Source organism: Tetrao urogallus, assembly GCF_951394365.1.
Source record: "Tetrao urogallus genome assembly, chromosome: 1".
Lineage (NCBI taxonomy): Eukaryota > Metazoa > Chordata > Aves > Galliformes > Phasianidae > Tetrao > Tetrao urogallus.
In genome coordinates this window covers 159,820,515-159,839,726 of record NC_136813.1, presented here as the reverse complement: position 1 = coordinate 159,839,726, position 19,212 = coordinate 159,820,515, and the positions used below count along the sequence as shown (strand labels likewise).

Genomic DNA, 19,212 nt, shown 5'->3' with positions numbered 1-19,212 from the left:
CCATCAAAGCTAAATTTACAGGATATTTGCTATTAAACTAATGCAAAGACTCCGGGTAAGAAACCATAGCATGAAATATCTGTTGCAACTATACATTATGAATTGGTCAGTTTTCGACAAAGATGCATTATATTTGTTTCAAGCAACAACTACTGGTATGCAGCAGAATGGTCAGTTGCCCACAGTTGAGTGAATAGCACTGAAACAACAAATGTGCCTTTGCTTTCTGAAATACTGTCCACAAACCACATTTCTGGTAAAAGGGAAAAGTTACAACAAAAAACAACAAGCAAACAATACTATCAAATCTACATTCAGACTTTAGAAGCCTTGCAAGAAAATTTAAGTGCAAATAGAGAAAAGATGCAAAATAATATTTTTTGCTAACCAGAATATAGTTTATAACCTCAACCTCCCTGAACTACACTGAAGTCAGAGGAAAACAAGCCAGTCATTGATTCTTGATACAAACCTCTGCCTCCTTGCACACTTGTGCACTCTGTTAATATTTCAGACCTTTTATATCAATATATGGGCAAAATATAATAGAGTTGGAGATCTGTGAGGGGGAGGTTGAAGTGATTGGGAAGTACTTGGGAAGGAGGAAGAACAGTGCAAAAGTCATCCCCTTCCATTTCTGCCTTTTCATTCCCTTTGAATACTGCAGCTGTTGACAAGTGAAAGTTGGAATCAGATTGTTGAAAGAGCACAAGGAGGAAAGCAGATGGTGGGAAGAAGGGGGTTGTCACAACTGCATACTGTTTATTAAATGGAAGAACGCTGTACATTCTCTCTCCGAGTTTTAGCTCTGAAGAAAAAAAAAAAAAAAGAAAGGAAAAAGGAAAATCCCAGTAACTATTTCCCCCAGAGCAGTAAATAATAAATTGGGTAGTGCAGCTGGAGAGGGGAGGTAGAAAAGTTGAAAAGAAGAGCAGACATGCCGCTTCCTGCAGCAGCGAGCTATCAGATGGCTCAGTCCTCCCCTGGAAACTCACCCTGAGATAAGTTAAAATTGATGGCAAAAACCTGGCCTGGACAGAGCAATCCGTGGCTGTTCCAGGCTCTCATCATCCCCACAGCTGCTGCAGCTCCGTTGGGATCGTGCCACCCAGAGGAGTAGATTGCTTTGTATCCCTCACATTTCTGCCACGCTAGGGCTGCTGTCATTGATACCAGGTAAGTTCATGCTACAGCTCTGATACAAATCAGACACCCATCAAATTTAGTAGAACCCATGTGAGTCTTCAGGCTGCAGGAGTATAAGTTAGAATAGTAAAAACAGATATACAGTACAAGGATTTTGTACAGAAAGGGAGTTACTTTTATTTGAAAACAAACTACCACCCTGTTCCCAGTCTTGTATTGCCTCCTGCTGACAATGGTTTCTGAACAGTACAACTGTAGACTGTCCCAGATGGAAGAGAAATTCAGAATACCTTAGCTAGATTAGTTTCCCAACCCATCTGACTACACAGTGTAGAAAAGAAGTCCCACAGCAGGAACAAGTGACCAGAAGAGCCCAGCAGCTGCACTACCACCACTTGCGCAGAGTAAGGCATCTAAAATCATTCACTTCAAAACCACACTGTGCGTGCTTGCACACTGTGTCAAGAAGCACAGACCTTATCAGGAGACTACCAATAACCTATGGGACATTCAGCAATTTGCTAATGACGTTTTTATACTGCACACACACACACACACACTTAGAGCCGTTTCAATACAACATCGCTTGTTATTTTGGAGAAAAGGCTGACCCCTACCTCGTCACAACCTCCTTTCAGGCAGCTGTAGAGAGCAATAATGTCTCCCCCGAGTCTCCTCCAGACTGAACAATCCCAGCTTCCTCAGCTGCTCCCCATAAGACTTGTGCTCCAGACCCCTCACAGCCGCATTGCCCTCCTCTGGACACACTCCAGGGCCTCAATGTCTTTCTTGCAGTGATGGGCCGGGTTATACGTCCGCTGCACTTTCAGCCAGATTCCTGCCATGTGCTCAAGAGTGAGCCTTCAGCCCAGATTATGGATCCCACCCAGCCTGGCTCTCCAAATCCATCTGGCGCAGAGACAGTTCTGTTGCACCACTGAGCTACGCAGAAGTACACAGGCAGTAGGTTTATTCCTTTCTTGTCACCTCTCTCTGTTCAAAAATCAAACTGGATATTTAAAAATACCTGGAGCTTAAGTGAGCCTGTTTGACTTCATCCTCAACACCGTGAAGGAAATACCTCACACAAGCAGTATCATTTCAGCTGGTAGGAAGCAAATGCTAAATAAAAGATGACTGTGGGTTCTGCTGTCTCTCATGTGAAATGCAAATCCCCAATCTGGTCACAAAAGTAGTAGACTAATACATTTCTGCAGCAAAATTCAGAGCTGGGTCATAAAAGCAGAAATGTAGAAAGTATTCAGTTGCACAGATCATTTTCTCTTAGAGAGGAAAAGAGCAGAGGCAGAAGAACGAGTCCAGAGAGAGGAGAGCATAAGGCAAGTACAGAAGTGGCAGGCTTAATTAAGATGAAAGACTATGGTCGTGCACCTACCTAGAAAAACAAAATAAACCAGCCTGGCCATGAACAAAGTCATACATTTAATAGAAGCACTTTGTCAGTTTGATCATCTCCACTCAGGAAAAATAGTGGATGAAGCCACACAAACGGTACCTCAACAGACAGCACCCTGCAGGACTGGTAATGTACTTACTCGCAACCTTGAAATGAGAGACTTTTCAAAAATAGGTTTTCTGGTAACTAATTCTTTGATCTCTCTTCATGTTGTTGCCAAGTGACACGCAACCAGCTGTAGCCACTCACACATAAGTGGCATCGGCTACACTATCATGTCTCCTATGCCCACACTGTAAAGCATGATAAATTAGTGCCATTTTAAAAGAAATATAAAGCTATTGGCAATACATACAGAAAAGTAAATTCACATTTGCTTCAAAAGGAACTTGGGTAACATCTTAAATAAAACTTTTTCCTCAATCTGTACATCTGCATATGCTCAGATTAAAAGAACCAAATGTAGTTTTGAAGAACCATTATGCTGTTCCTACAGTCAGGTGAATGAGGTAGTGAAGAATTTCATTTCAACAGCTTTCTCTTTGGTCATGTTGACATCTTTTGAGTTTTACTAACAGAAAATCTCATGAAGCTGGGGTGTTGATTTCAGTGTGTAATCCCTTAAATTACATGTTATGTGCTCATTTTCATTAATTACCAGATGTTAAAGACAACACAGATTAGCAAGACGAGTCATTGTACAGAAGAATTTAAAAAATGCACTGAATTTACTGACTCCTTTGGTAAAATTTACTATAGAAGAGATACACTGACAAAGTACAGGATCACTTATGCAGCATCCACAAAATAAAACATGAACAGCCCCCTCTCCATGCTCCCTCCCCCAAAGAAAATTGATGAGCATTCCGTCCATTCAAAGGCACTCAGCTTGCTTTTCAGCTGTTTGTTTGTTAAGTTTGGCAGATAGCGACTTGCTACTGCTTTCATCACTTGCTGGCCAAGCAATCTCTTCAAAGGTTTACTTAACACAATAAATCATACACTGTGGTCAAGCACAAAAATATACGTAGCTGGTACAGAATATTTATTTTGAAAAGTAAAATATTCACAACCTCACAAAATTTGAATCTACCAGGCTAGGCCTTTGGCTAACTTTGATTTTTTCTTTCCTTTTAAGCGCTGTGCCTTAAGCTTCTTTCTCTGCCTGGAATTCATCCATATTGGGTACTGTCCATGTTGGTCTAGGAGAGTTTTTTTATTTCTTTTATTATCTATGTCCATTTTGCAGTCATCTGAAAAAGAAAGGCATTTATAGTCAGTAAAACGCATGAAAAGCTTCACGGAAGCTATTTTCTTCCAAGATTCACAAACATGGTGAGATCTCCATAAACAACAGTATTTGTACAGGAAGAGCAGAAGGCTTCATACATTGAAAGCCCTTTGCAAACCAATATGACTGCAACCCAGGAACTTCAACGGCTGATAGTAAATATGAAGAATTTCTCCTATAGGCCCACAGCTGGGCAAAGCAAACTTATTTTACAGTCTGCCTTATGTTCTAATATTGCATCTAAAAACATTGCCTGTGGTCTCCACCATAAGCTACAAGCTTAGAGGAAACCAGTGGCTTACTACAACATAAGTACAATTAAACGCTTTGAAGTATAATGCTTGAGATCCAAGAAAGTTCTATAATTAAATTGAGTGATAAAGACAGATAAAGAGGTGGCTGTCTTGGTGAAACAACCAGGCTACAAGGGGAACATCTTGTTAAGTACAGATTTGAACAGCCCTATACTATTTACTTTCAAACTTGGCTCCAAGTTTTCCACATACAACTCTAAAAGTTTTATCAGAAGCTTAACTGAGTGGAAGAAGATTTTTTTAATGTTGTGTTTGTTTAATGTTGGAAAATAAAGTTCACGAGGAAAAGGCCAACATACTGCTTCAGTAGTTGAAGAATGCTGGCAGTCTACAGGGATCTGCACCACAGAGGTGTGTTTAGGTGCCCTAAAGCTGGGATAGGAATACATGTAGCCTGCAGAAAACCAGCACAGGGGGCTACTGTCTGCAAAGGTGGGCACACAAAAAGGGCCCAGTCCCAAAGACTTCTCAAGACATCAAAGAAACACAAAGTCTTCATAACAGCATGGTTTTCCAAGTGTCATAGCTGGTCTGTCCCAGACCAAAGATCCAGATGTTGTGAGCAACAGCTAAAGTATGGAGGGGAGAAAAGTTTCCACAGATCTGGAGAATGCAGAAACAGGCAATGAGAACTGCTACTGCTCACATAAACTGCTATTGCTTGGCAGTGCAGAGATATAGCATCACTTTTTTTTTATTACTACTTCTCTGAAAGAGTGGTCAGGCACTGGAATGGGCTGCCCAGGGAGGTGGTGGAGTCACTGACCCTGGAGGTGTTCAAGGAACGTTTGGATTTTGTGTTGAGGGACATGGTTTAGTGATTGGTGGATGGTCGGACTGGATGATACTGTAGGTCTTTTCCAACCTTGGTGTTTCTGTGGGTTTGTTTTTTCCTCTAGTTACAACAGGAAAAAGAAAACACCCATAGTACCAAGCAGTACACAAGTAACGTCTTGTAAAAATCTGCTGCATGTAAGTCAAGAAATAAACCAGAGCTACCTGATATCCAAACTTTCCAAAAAAAAGTAACAACCACAGCAATAAAGCTACAAAATAGCTTGTTTACAATTTGGTTTGACTTTGCTGTCATACAAGTAATTCCTAATTTCACACATCAATAGGCTGACTTTAAAAGAAGTCCTTGGACACTATCTCTGAATATGTGTATTTTTTACATAGCCTCTATTTCCAACTTTAAGATGGCTTATAGGTTCTGCTACTCAAACGTATAACCCTCCTCTGTCTTTCCTAAGCCGACAGAACTGCCTGTGTGGCTGACAGTCACTACTGGCAGTATTTCAGATCCTCGCTGCGTCCACGGCAACACGCAGTTAGCGCCACGTAGGCTGTCAGGAAAAGGGGGTACGGTTTAGTTTGGATTGCGACTTCGTTAAGATGCCTGACCACTTCCCAACATGCAAAAATCTTCGTTCCCGCTTCCTGTTACTGATTCCAGCCGCGGAGCCGAGGCGCAGGCGGCTCACGCCACGAGGAAGGCGGGCAGGGGCGGGGAAGCGGGCCGGCCGGAGCTCCGAGGGCGGGCTGTGGGCAACCGGGGGCCGGCGGCACCTGGCTGTTCGACTCACCCTGCTTCTCCAGGACCTCCTCGGCGGGCAGCACGGTCGCCACCTCCTTGACCTCCTCCATGACGACGTCCGCGCCAGTCCGCAGGATGCTCTTCAGTCTCTCCAGCTCCTTGGGAGCGTTCTTCTTCCTCTTCTCCGCCCGCATCTTCCTCTTCCATTTGCTCCTCAGGCTTTTGGCCATGTCCTGAAGGAGGAAAGAAGCGGGGAGCGGTAAGGCTGACGCCGCGAGAACGCCGCTAAAGCCCCAAGGCCCCCGGCTCGCCTCAGCCCCGCACCAGCACCACGCTCTGCCCCTCGCGGCGCTGCTCTCGCCGTCTGCGCAGGCGCTGAGGAGAGTCACGTGATGCGGAAGTCCCACCTCCTCGCGGGTTCTACCGTAAGTCTGCGAGTGCGGTGGCAGCGAGAAACCCACGGGCGCAAGCAGAATAGTCGGGATTTTATTTGGGCTACTTCTACACATTTCTTAATCTGTAAGACAGAAAAATCATCCCGCTCGCCCGTTATAGCTATACTTAGCAATATTCTAAGCAAAGTGCCAGCATGGAAAGCACCCGCTGTCCTTGCTGCTGGTAGGAAATAGAATGCTTCTTAGGCGTCTGGGAATCTTTCTGCCAGCACCTCAGGGGATTCCAATGCTTCGACACTGAGCAAGAAGTAAGAAAAGACTTCAAAGCTGTTACGCTGCCAGCTGCTCCAGGATTCCAGCAGCTCTGCATGGCACCCACGTGCCACTGCCTCACCCCAGCTGCAAGAAGTGGCCCAGCAGTGGGAATTACATCTTCCATCCATGCTCGGCTGAAAGAATTGACAGAAGATTTTCTAATTTTTTTTATTGAGAGACCATTAACCTTAGCATACACAAGAATCCATCTTCAAATGATTTTCCAAAACACTGAAAGATAGGCAATAAATCATCCTTAATGAATGCAGAACATTCCCATGAAGCGACCTCATAATCTCCCAGCTCACCTAAGGGCTCAATGTTGAGAGCAGAACCTCCCTTTCACAGACAGCATTCCATTTTACCAAACCAAGACCAGAAGAAATTTTAACTTAGTAAAACACTGCACAAGCATCACTTCCGTCTGCCTTTATGCTGCTTACTCTGCCAATCACAGAGGAAATATTTCCAGCAGCTACTGAATTACAGTCAGAGACTTTCCGAGCATGCTCTGGAGCAATCAGAAATTGGCAAACATTTTAATCATGAATTACATCAAGTGCAAATGAAGTAAATAAGAAATGGAGTGTAATTAATTGGATACACGACATCAACTAAACAAAATACATATTCTAGAGAAGAACTTAGACTGAGAGCTTCCCCCTCACCTCAAAGGAGGGATGAGTACCCATGTAATGAAAGAGAAATAAAGATTCAGTCTCTAAAAGATGAGAGCACACAGTTTGTAGATCATCCAAGCCAACACTATTCAGGTTCTTCAATCACATCCCTGTTTATTACTTTTTATTAAATGCCTCCAGTAAACGTAGCAGGTTGAGGAACAGATTGATGATGTCCAGGTAAAGGTTGATTGCAGCCAGTATGTATTCTTCAGGGGATAACTTGTGCATCAGCAAGTGAGTGTCATAAATAATAAATCCACAGAAGAGAAGCGCTCCAGAAGCAGCAAACACCAGCTCCATTATTTCACTATGAAAGAACAGCTGAAGACAAACGAAGCACGAAAAAAAAAGAAAGTAAATTTCATTTTCTTCTTAATATCAAAATTGTGCATTGAGATATGCCTCACTTGAAACGTAGATACATACTGTCCTTTCACTGCTATGCACACACACAAATAGAGTAGTAAAATGACATTACAATATTCTTATGTCATATAGTTCCCAGTCATACAGTCTCTTTAACTAAGTGAAAAGTGTCTTAAGAGAAACCAAACTCTGTTCTCCAGAATAGTAACAACAAAAGACAAATTAAAAAAAATAATCTGATTAAGACTCAATTCTCCTTCCCCCTTCCTCAGAGCAGTAGTGCATCTCAACTGACAACACTGTCAATCAGCTCAACCACCACTTTAATATCAGCGAGACCAGCATCCACCACAAATATGAATTGGAAATGAATAGTTAAAAGATTACCAGCATAATATAAAACAGCAATGGATTTACCTGGGAAATTTTTACAAGAAAATATTTTTAAAATATTTTAGTTATAGTAGAAGTTAGTACAGGATTTAAGTGAAATAATATTTTAACTTTGATCAGAAGGTGTCTTACCATCAAGAAACATGAGAAGATTAAAATCCACAAGCAAGCAAAGAGCCTGAAAAAAAAAATAATATCTGTGAGCAATAACAGTACCTTTTGTTTTAAATTTTATTTAAAGTCTCTTCTAGTAATTAAAAGCAGCTTATAAGTAAGAGGGAAATCAACTTTTTACATGGGTAGGTAGCGACAGAACAAGGGGGGGATGGTTTAAAATTAAAAAAACAGGGAGATTTAGATTAGATGTTAGGGAGAAATTTTTCACTTAGAGAGTGGTTGAGGCACTGGCACAGGCTGCCCAGAGGAGCTGTGGTGCCCCATCACTGGAGGTGCTCAAGGCCAGGCTGGATGGGGCCCTGAGCAGCCTGAGCTGGTGGGGGGCAGCCTGTCCACTGTAGGGAGTTGGAACTGGGTCCCTTCCAACTCAAGTGCCATTCTATGACTCTCCTCCCATAAAACCAACCTTACAATATATTTGGTAAATGTCCAAAATTCTTAGATGCCAACTGTTCATTGGCATTAGCTGTAGAAGTCTGTTTTATAGAGCTCTCGAAAATTATCTCCTAAATGTACTGTTAAATTTGAAACAGCTCCATTCTATCTTGGTGAAAAATACAGCTAATCTGGTTTTCTAGTGTAAATATTATGGTTACAAGAATCATAATAATTGTAAGTGTGCTACACTAAAAAAAAAATTATTCAAAAGAACAGAGCCAAATAAAACTAATAAATTAAGATGATTAACACCCTCACCATTCTCTTTCACAGGTTAGCTACTGACCTGTATTCTTTACTAAATCTGCAAAGCTTGCTTTAAAAAGGAAAAAAAACCATGCTTAATAAAAAAATAAAAATCTCATTGCTAAGAGAACATACCCTGCTCCAAATTTGCTGAAGTCTCTCTTTGACTGCAAGGTATACACAGTCAGCCCAAGAAATACAGCGGTCGTAAGAATGAAGGCTTGCAAGACGATGGACACGTCATAGAAACTCACTATAAACAAAAAAAGCAAACTGTCATTTAGAGAACACTACCCTATGCATTTGCATTTGCTAAGTTATCTCAGCAGTTGAGAAACTACTGAATTATTTTTTTTCATCCTGTGATTGTTTGCATTTCTGCGAGCAGGAAGTGTAAATTATGCCTCAACTTGGTTTACTGCTTCAGGTGACCACATGATTCACAGACCCTTGCACTAGTTATGGCATTTATAGCATAGCTGTAGCTTCTTAAATAAAGATAACAGATCTTCTGTACTCACAAAAGAAAGGGTAACAAAAATTATTTTGTGTACTGCAGGGTGACATCTTAAGTAAAAGGCTAGCTGAATTTTTCATTGTATTCAAACAAACAAATTACAAAACAGTCCTCCAAAAAAACTCCTAAGCATTATGACAAGGAAGTAAGAGGGAAAAGTTAAGAAGTGGTTGGAGCTTTTTTCTTCCTGCCTTCCTTTTTTAAGTACATTTCCACAAATTATATTCTTATTTTTGCCACTAGCAAGTCAGCTCTGCTGAAAGATGCTTTATAGGGAAGCACTGCTAGTTACTCCAAAAGAATGGATGGAAGTTTATTCAAGTTCATACAGCTTCAGTCCTGGGCCAGAACCCAAATTTCCTATTCTGATATACCCGGGTTTTTACTAGATTAATATCATCATCATTTAAAATTTTTAATCATCTTAATATCTCACTGAGGAATCTCACATGACAATTAGTATAATATAATGGATTCCTTTTCCAGTTTATTTAAGGAATCAGAGAACAGGATGGCTATCATTTACCTGTAATGGCAACTGTAAGTGCTTCCAGGAGGGTCTACAAAAAGTAAAAACAAAAAATTACATGAGTAAAATAAAACACCACCACCACTTGCATGGAGACTTCACACACACTAAGATCTATTCTGCTACACAATCCCAATATGTATAACATAGATCTCCTGATAATTTCTATACATGATAACATGCTTCATTTTCAACAAGGAAATGACAACTGTATCGTCTTACTATTCTGGATGTTGCTATGATATGTAACAAGAATGAAATATAAACTGAAAATGAACGCGTGACAACAATTGTGGAAAACTGCCATACAGGTTTTCTATTCAGAGCACACAGCATTCTTACCAAATCCTTACAATCTGTTCAAGGGGGCCTGAAGATTTCTCAGAACTGCTATTAGAAATGAACTGTTGCCATCTTTCTGTATACTTTTCAATATTCAAAATACTTCCATCAAACACTCTCAGTATCTTACTTCACAGCTTAGTGTCAAGTTCTTCCCCTCCTCACTCATCAAGCTAACTTAAAATCAAACGTATTAGTGATGCCTGGACCAAAGACTGCCATGACTTCTGAATTTTCCTAAAAGGTAATTTCAGTTTAAGTTTCATTACAAGAAAATAGGAGAAAGTATCTGTGGCATGAACTAAGAGATCAGAAACAACAGCACATTTCACTCAATTTATCACATGCAATTTTTAATCTTCCTGTCCCTGTACAATGTCGTGCTTCAACTGCCATGCCACAAACTGCCACACCACATTTCCTGAAACTCTTACAGCACTCCCTCTTACAGTTGCAACCATTTAAAGTTGTTTTTTCTTTTTAAATAATAAAACAATAATTTTTAAAAAAATTACTCTCTGGAAAGAGATCAGACTTCAGGAAGAACACAAACCTGATATTACTAATCCCCCTATAAACTTACACAGAAAATCTATCTTCCCATTGTATGCAGATAAAATTTAGGCAGCCTCTAAAGCATCAAATTCTGATGGTGCTGCTGTGACTTCTTTTCAGCAGACTGATTTGCTCCACAGTCCAAGATGTTCAGGAGCAACAGTTAGCCTACGCCTAACATCTGCAGGCAGGAGACTGAAATCTGAGGATAGCTTTGTTTGACTTGCTTGTGTTGGTTAAGAATTAAGCATTAACACATACAGCTGGCTTATCTGGTCCTCTGCTGGAGGCTGCCCACTAAGCAAATAAGGCAAGCTTTCTTCTTTACTACTGAGCAGTGTCTTAGAAACCGATAGGAACAGAACAGTGAGGGTAGCAAGATAAATACAGATATATAAACAGGAACACACATAGACAAAAATAAATCTTGTCCATCTGATTTCAAACCCTAACTCTGTTCCTGAAAAGAAAAAAAAAAGTGGTAGCCTCTAATTCAGGTTTCTTGTACCTAAGAACAACCTATTAATATAATCTCAAAACCAAAATACCCTACATATTCATAAAGGTCTGAGTTGTTTTCAAGGAATACATGAAAAATAAAACAGCTACTTGATACAAGAAGTTCACTCGGAAAGAAGATATTCTATAGACTATTAACAACTGAATTTATAGCAATACTTACAAATCCAAAAAGCAGGTATAAGTTAACAGGATGCTGGTGTCTGTAGAGGGCCAGTGCAAAGCTTATAGCCAAACATCCAAACACAGATATCAAAAGCAAGGCAGGCCTGTAAAGTGCCATATGAAAAGGTCATCAAAATTAAAATACCCATTTGACTACAAAGCAGTTTATATAAAACCAACCTCTTCAGTGACCACCTAAACGGAGACTGCTCTGTAGATTCAAAATACAGTGAATTTTAAAATAAAACTGTTCCAAAGCATATAAACATAGAAAATCAGTTGTAAATGGTACAACTACAAGTAAAGGCACTTTTTTTATGCTGTAAATTGCCCAAGAACCCATCATCTATATGAAGAGAAAATCCATCTGAACTTGAGTACTATTTTCAAAGTACACAAAGTATTTTGTCACATCCAGAGGGAATTCTGCTATGTTTTAATTTCTTTTTCATAAGCACCTGAAAGCAACAAACATGGGCACTAACTGTACCAAAGAAAATCAGTACTGCCCAGTAAACATTGCCATAATTAAATCATTCAAGAAGCCATCCAAGCAAAAATTAGACTAAAAGCAAACACAAAAGCACAGTGGTTCTAAATGACCAGAACAATTTTTAAAAAGCAGATGTAATTACAAAACTGCTTTTATAATATCTACTGCAAACAGGATAGCTTATACAGAAACTCATCTAGTGGTTGATTCTCCTTTTATATAAGGGCTATGAAGTGAAAATAAATGCAAAGTTTGGAAGTGCACTCGGGAGAAAACTAAAACTGGACTCAGTGGTCTCCTCCATTCCCCATTTGCTCTTCTTCCCTACTGTTCACTGCAGTTTGGTTTAGAGACTGTTTTTCACAGGGAAATCTGAGAGGCAAAGAGAAACAAACCCACAGAATTTAGAGAAGACTGATTTTCAGGAAAAAAAAAAGGACAACGAAGAGAAGATGGGGAAGGAGGCAGAAGAGTATGAAATGACCCAGCTCTCTGGAACAGACACGCAGGAACAACAGCATTCCAAACAAGAAATGTCAATAATTCAGATGTTCTGCAGCTGATACTGTAAGTAGGTAATCATACTGTAAACATTTAAATAAAAACTATTAGTGAAGTATTGATTAAAATATACTTTAATGACTGTAATTATAATAAATTTAACAGTGATTTGAAAATGATTTCCTAAAATGATTTCCTAATCACTTGCAAAGTTTCTATTACAGAATCAAAACACAGTGCATGATTAGGAATACAGAAGTGCTCCAGAACAACTATACAAGCTATACTTAACACAGCAATGAACAGTGCTGTTTCATTATGGTGCTTACCTTTCATGAACAAATGCCTGTACTCCAGTAGAGTACAGAAAAATTGCAGATGTGACTGTGGTCAAGAGAACCTGAATAGACAGAATGCTGTAAACTTTTCGTAGAAAGGCTAGAATAAAGAAAATAAAAATTGAATCAGTTTTCAGTTGCACCTCGAAAGCCCAATACTAAATCAGACAGAATTTTTTTCTTTGAAATGGACCGTTGGAAACTCCTTATTCACTGAAACAGCACAGATCAAAATGGTAATAAGCCATTTTTGCTTAAGACACTGATAGAGTAGTCCAACAAAATTACACATTTTTCTCGCTCACTGTTAAATAAGCAATGATGACAAAATAAACATTTAGGAGGAATTCATTTCAGACTCTTGGCAAGAAGTGCATCTAACTCACTAGAAAATTACTAGAAGTATGCATTTTATATCAAGTTATTGGTATCCAATGGAGCTAAATAAAGAAAAATTACCTTGGCGGTTGTATGGAGACAGAAAGAGCTATATATTTTTTTTCAAGGCAATTTCTTTTTTTTTTTTTTTTTTTAATAAAAATGTATTTCATTAACCTTCTGCTATATTAGATATCATTTATCATCATTTCCAACTTGCATTGTAGTGGGTGGATCTCTACAGATACAAGCTGCTAAAAGGAATTCCTCAAGTAAGCTAACAGGCTTCATAATTCCTGAGAGTGGTTCAGGACTCTATGATACAATATATCATACAGATAGCCCTGTTGTGAACGGAAGGAGATCAAATCCAGGAGGTAAAAAACTCTGCAAGGAAGAATAAGCTTCCAGTGAGAAGCAGCCAGTCTTTAATAACACAGTTTAAACAAGCGTAAGACCACATGCTAAGAGAAACTGAGTTAAATTTGGCAGCTCAACCTGCCAGATGGAGCAGTTAAAGATCTTTGTAAGGCACGAGGGAGGGGATCCCACTTTGTTGCAGCAGAACAAACCCAGGAGCAGCCTGCTGGCCGGCACAGCCTTCCTTTCCCCATTACGAAATGCATCAGCAGCTTTGCTAATGGTGGTAGCTCCTTCATATTTTTGCTTTCGCTTCCAATGAAAACTGTGCTTTTTATGGAAAGAGATCTCCTGTTTGACAGGAATGGCTAATAAAAAAATCTGGCTGATTAAAAAATCCACAGCATGCAGCTGGTTTTGCTTTCAGGTATATCCAACAACAGATTTCAGCCAGAATTACAGATGAAGATACCTCCTGCAACGCAGGGCGTATAAGACGTGCACGTTAGCAGCAAAGCAATATTCCACAGCTGCTCAGGCACCCAAGGGCTTACGCCGAGGGACAATGTTCTGATACCTCTCAGAAGACATTAAACCCCTCCAATCCCAACGGATGAACTACTGTCATCGCGGGCACCGATGTTAACATCCATACACGTAAAAGCAATTCATTTGGGCTTCAAAAGGCCCAGCCCAGCAGGGGTTAACAGCAACGGGGGGACCCAGGGGAGGAGGAGGAGGAGGAGGAGGAGGAGGAGGAGGAGGAGGCGGCAGCGCTGGCTGCAGGCATCCGGGGGCCCTCACCCACCCCAACCCTACCCATGCGGATGTGGACGCTGGCCGAGGCCACGTTGCTGCCGTAGTTGAAGTCATCCTCGATAGAGCTCCGCGGGTACAGCTGCTCCGCCGCCATCGCCGCCGCTTCGCAGCACTCGCTCCGCTTCCGGGCTCCGCAGCGCCCCGCAGGGCTCCCAGCCGAGCGGCCGAGCGCCTCGATGGCGGCAGCTGCCTGCCCGCGGCCGCTGCGGGGCGGCGCTGTGTCCACCGCTCCCGGCTGCGGCGGGCTAGTGCCGTTGGCTGCCCCTCTGAGGGCCGCGTCGCTCGAGCCCTTCCAGAACGGCCCAGTTCCACTGTGCCTCACAGAAGAGCCTTCGGGCGCTTGTGTTCATTGGCTTTGCCACCTGTAGCTTACATAAATGCTTCACGCAAAATCGAATTTTGTTAGGCTTTCCCCTGATTATACCATGTGTCCCTCAGCGTAAATTGACTTTATTTCAGTAGACCGCAAAGATGTTGGATATTTCCCCCACGTTACCAAGGATTTTGAACAATTCACCTTTGTAGGCGTGGAATCGCCCCAACAAAATTACCCAAGGTGGTAATTCCTACGCAGGAATCCACAAATGATACGAGTTTGGGTTGTGGGGCAGAATGCAAAATGATATTTTTTGACTTGTGAATGTTATCCAAAGTGTTCTGAAAAACTGAAGAGCTAGATAGACGCTTTAGAAGTGTGTGTAATAGATTTGACTCAAAGTGCTTTTAAATCTGGAACATTGCGGCCTCTACTGTGCTCAGATCCTCAAGGGACGAGTAAATAAATTATACCATTCTGTGATGAAATAATTTGGAGCAAAGATCTTCTGCTGGGCTGACCTCAGATACTAAGTGGCAGATAGAAAGAATTATGAATGTTACTTTATATTCTGGGAAGAATTTATGATTTTCATAATGCCCTTTTGCATTTTTAATTGCTGTAGAGTGGAATCTGCCAGCTTTAATCCTGAATTTGGAGATTTATGCATTGTTTGCATTGCTGAATAGCAACTGTTTTTGAAATAATTATGCTGTCTGCTCTTTTGTGTCTGCCTTTGTTCTTCCAGCATTTTCTCAGTGCTGGATATTAGAATCATAAAATGGCCTGGATTGAAAAGGACCACAATGATCATCAAGTTTCAACCCCCCCTGCTATGTGCACCAATCAGCAGACCAGGCTGCCCAGAGTCACATCCAGCCTGGCCTTGAATGCCTCCAGGGATGGGGCATCCACAACCTCCTTGGGCAACCTGTTCCAGTGCATCACCACCCTCTGGGTGAAAAAATTCCTCTTAATATCAAACCTAAACCTCCCCTGTCTTAGTTTAAAACCATTCCTCCTTGTCCTGTCACTATCCATCCTTGTAAACAGCCATTCCCCTTCCTGTTTATATGCTCTCTGGCCAGTGAAATCAGAGCTGCATGGCACAGGTCCTCACAGGAACCGTCACCTGCTGGAGCTCTGCCAGCTGGGCATTGGCTGTCACCTGCAGCTCTCTGGTCACTTCACAGGCACTGAGAAAGCTGTGAGGAACATGGTCTTGAATGTGTGCATGCAGCTAAACACTTAGGTGATGCTAGATCCATACACTTTGCGGAATGCAAGAGGTTGTTAGTAGATCTATACGAAGGAGGCCTTATTTGTTGTCTCAGGTTTTCAAGTTGATAAAGAAATGTGATCATTATTAGTACTGCTCCCAAGCCTAATTAAACAGTAGTAAGCTAGAGTCAGCTGAGAATCACTAAGGAGCTAAGATATTGTGGAATGTTTTCTTCAGTAATAAAAATGAACTTTTGCTATCAAGACAAGGATGAGCTTCACTGGAACTGCAATTCCCCCTTTTGATCTGAGAGGCTTTTTATTCCCTGCTTCTGTGAATTAAAAGGGCTTTTCCTTCTGTATTTAGATAACAAAGAATATTTGCCTTTCAATATCTTGAGTAAGTACTACAGACAGCATGCTTTTGTAAGGCTGGAAAAAGGTGCTTCTTTATAATGAAGTTGGAAACTGCTGTGTGCTGTCTTAATGATAAGTACTATTTGAAAGTCTCATGAAAATGATAGATGGCCTCAGTTCTGCACAAGGAACAGAAAATTTCAGAGTATCGCAGTGGAAAGGGCTTGAGCAAATTTGCAATTAGTCTGAGCCTAGTGGAGACTAAAAGAGAGACATAATAGTCTTTGAATACTTTATAAAGGCCATAAAAGGGTTGCAATTCTCCAGCTGTGGAAGAGTATCAAATAGGAAGCAGTGTTGTTTAAACTGCAGTAAGGAAGATTCAGGATGAAAAGTTGAGAACTTTTTTTAGGAGTAATCAGAATAAAGTGAAGAATAAATCAAGCTGTTAAATAGCCTGGCATTTAGGCACAGGAGAGAGGAGGTTGCAGGAAACTGACACGTGCACCTTTGCACTTTTGACCACCAACTTTCTGTGTGGAAGATGTTAGTCTGTTAGTCTGTGTGGAAGATGTTAGCCAGCAAGAAGCAGCAATGGGCTTATTCAGATAGAAAAGAAACAAATGATTCAGTGATGCTGCAGTCTGCCAGGGTTGTCGCAGATGGCAGAGGAAAATTACTTACATCTGCAGAACTGATAAATGCTGCAATTTTCATCCCAAAGAGAGCATCGTACTGATGACCCTTCTGCTGCTTACATGCACAATGCTCTGGGCGTGAGCAATGCTTTGGAGTGGAGTGGCTGTCCTGAACTCTGTTTAGTAATGCTGAGCCTCTGCCTGCTGAATGCCTTCAATGTCTTTGCAATTTTCCATCCCTCACTTGGGAAAGTATACCTTATAAAATGCTAAGTATGTGTTATAAAAAGTAAAGTGTGCTTTACATTGTCGTTCTTTTTGTATTTGATGTTTCCATAAACATACCCCCATCACAGTACTTTTATTTGAAACCATGGCAGTCCCATGGTGACTTGCTTAGGACTGGCTGGACACTTCCATTCTGCATGCATGCAGGGGTCAAAGAGCTTTCTATTCTCCAGGCTCTTGTGTGAACTCCTAGATGGGGAAAGGAAGGTCTTTCTCACTGAGCCCATTGCTGCTTCTTGCTGACTAACATCTTCCACACTAGAGCCCTGGTTAAGGACCATGGACTCCTTTGTGCCTTTTGACTGTTTTACATAATCAGTGGCCCTGCTGGAAAAATTCCATCTGGTGCTCAGAGGTACTTGGGAAAGGTACTAGGAACATTGTCAGGATTCTGCTTCTATCCAGAGGTTTTGTTTTAAGCAATTATGCCAGAGTCCCTTTGTTTGCTGCAGCTTCGAGCAGTGTTCCCAGAGTGACCCCTCTCAGCATCATTTTGATACACATCTGTTTATCTTCACATAATCATGCCTGTTGTGAAGTGGGACGAATTGCAAAGTCTGTGACCCCTGCATAGCTCTGCACAGACAAGACATGACTACTATCCTGTTGCTTGAAGGCAGGCGTGCAGGCTCTGGGATGCATGTTCACACCCCTGTGACTGCCTGCCAGTGTTCCAGCAAGGATGTAGCATTCAGTTGGGTTGTGTGCAGGACACCACTGTGTAAAGCATGGTTGTGAAGCACTGTGGGACAACGAAGGAGAGATGTTTGGTCAGGTAGGTGCATCTGTCTACCTATTAACCGTTAATTTATCCCCAAATGAACCTTATTCTCTTAATTTCAAAATAGATGGCCTATTTCTATGGGGTAGAAAAATAGTTTTATCCAGTGATGAAGAGAAAACTTAATTTGAAGAACTATATGTTACTGTGAAATCATCCTTATGTTCAAGATATGAAGTTCTCCTTGATAAGTAGAGACAACCTCACAGTTGCAGAGTTCTTCCAAATTAAATTTCTAATTGTTCTAGTAGCTATAAAATGTCATGATGTTCTTAGAAGGGAGGAAAATAACAAAGAAACTCAAGGACAGCTCCATCTGTTGCTCTAAAATCCCTAGTGGTGGATCAAGGAAAGATAGTTTATCTTCTTTAATACTTACAGTTTCTCTAAAAAGGCTTCACTCTTTATCAAGCATGTCGCCAGACTAAACTTTCATTATTCCATGATGAAAAACCTATCTGAATGTCCCTGCAGTTTCCTAGAACCCTCGTCTTTGTCATCCAATCCATATTTTTTTCCTAACAAATCCCATCTGCGTTCTTTTTTGTTTGTTTGTTTGTTTGTTATACCTCACTGTATTGTAATTTGTCTCCTTTTTGTGCATGTGCAATGTTGATAAGACACACTAAGGTTAGTTGTGGGTCTTGGAATCCTAAAACTCAGTTGCAATAAGGAGTGGGTTGGCGAGCAGGAACTGAGATTTTTCTGGCACTTGTCCATAGAGATCTGGGGAAGGGACACAGTGTGGGAGTTAACTGAGTGCACTGGCTGGACACTTATTCTTAGGACTGTTAACAGCTCTTAAGCAGACTTGTTGGTTTGAATAATGCAATTTGGTGAGAGGTTTTGAGTAGTGTCAGAGGGAGAATGTTTCCTTTTGAGTACAAGACTTCAAGATCAACATATCTCTGCAGATAATGGATCTGTGCTGATAGTTAATAAATTAATCCTAGCATTAGGACTGTAAGGCTACTTGCAAACTCCTGTAATCCTCCAAACAAGGTCATGGAAAATAAACCTGAGATGTTCAGTGTCTTTTCGCATCTTTAGACAAAAGTGCTAAGATTAGCAAAGGGATTTGGGGCCATAAGGTGCTGTTGCCCATGAAGGAGTCTCCCTCCTTTTCTTCTCCCTCTTTCTCTTCCAGGTCCAGAAAACAAAATAGGGACTGTGTTATCAGACAAGCAGCAGGCTGAGCCTGGGAGCACGGGTGGAGAAATGTGTGTTACACAGTGTCTGTGAGAAAGGACTGCTCTGCTCAGATTTACCTGCCTCTTCAGATGGACATTTGAGACCTGCAGATTAGGAGGGGGAGCTCCAGGGCCTGTACACTGCGTTAATGAATGGGAGGTGGATGCAAACTGTCTCCCTTCAGTA

The 19,212-nt window shown here is 41.2% G+C and overlaps 2 protein-coding genes across 2 annotated transcripts; both read right to left on the bottom strand.

Annotated features, from left to right (window-relative positions):
- Positions 1–3,652: 3,652 nt before the first annotated feature.
- Positions 3,653–5,935, bottom strand: LLPH (LLP homolog, long-term synaptic facilitation factor; the record flags this gene model as incomplete). Its single annotated transcript, XM_079546442.1, has 2 exons — positions 3,653–3,816; positions 5,755–5,935. 2 exons carry the CDS (start codon positions 5,933–5,935, stop codon positions 3,653–3,655), a joined length of 345 nt encoding a protein of 114 aa, XP_079402568.1.
- Positions 5,936–7,212: 1,277 nt separating this feature from the next.
- TMBIM4 (transmembrane BAX inhibitor motif containing 4) lies at positions 7,213–14,328 on the bottom strand (the record flags this gene model as incomplete). Its single annotated transcript, XM_079549857.1, has 7 exons — positions 7,213–7,419; positions 7,990–8,035; positions 8,854–8,971; positions 9,762–9,795; positions 11,344–11,449; positions 12,669–12,777; positions 14,235–14,328. 7 exons carry the CDS (start codon positions 14,326–14,328, stop codon positions 7,213–7,215), a joined length of 714 nt encoding a protein of 237 aa, XP_079405983.1.
- Positions 14,329–19,212: the final 4,884 nt, after the last annotated feature.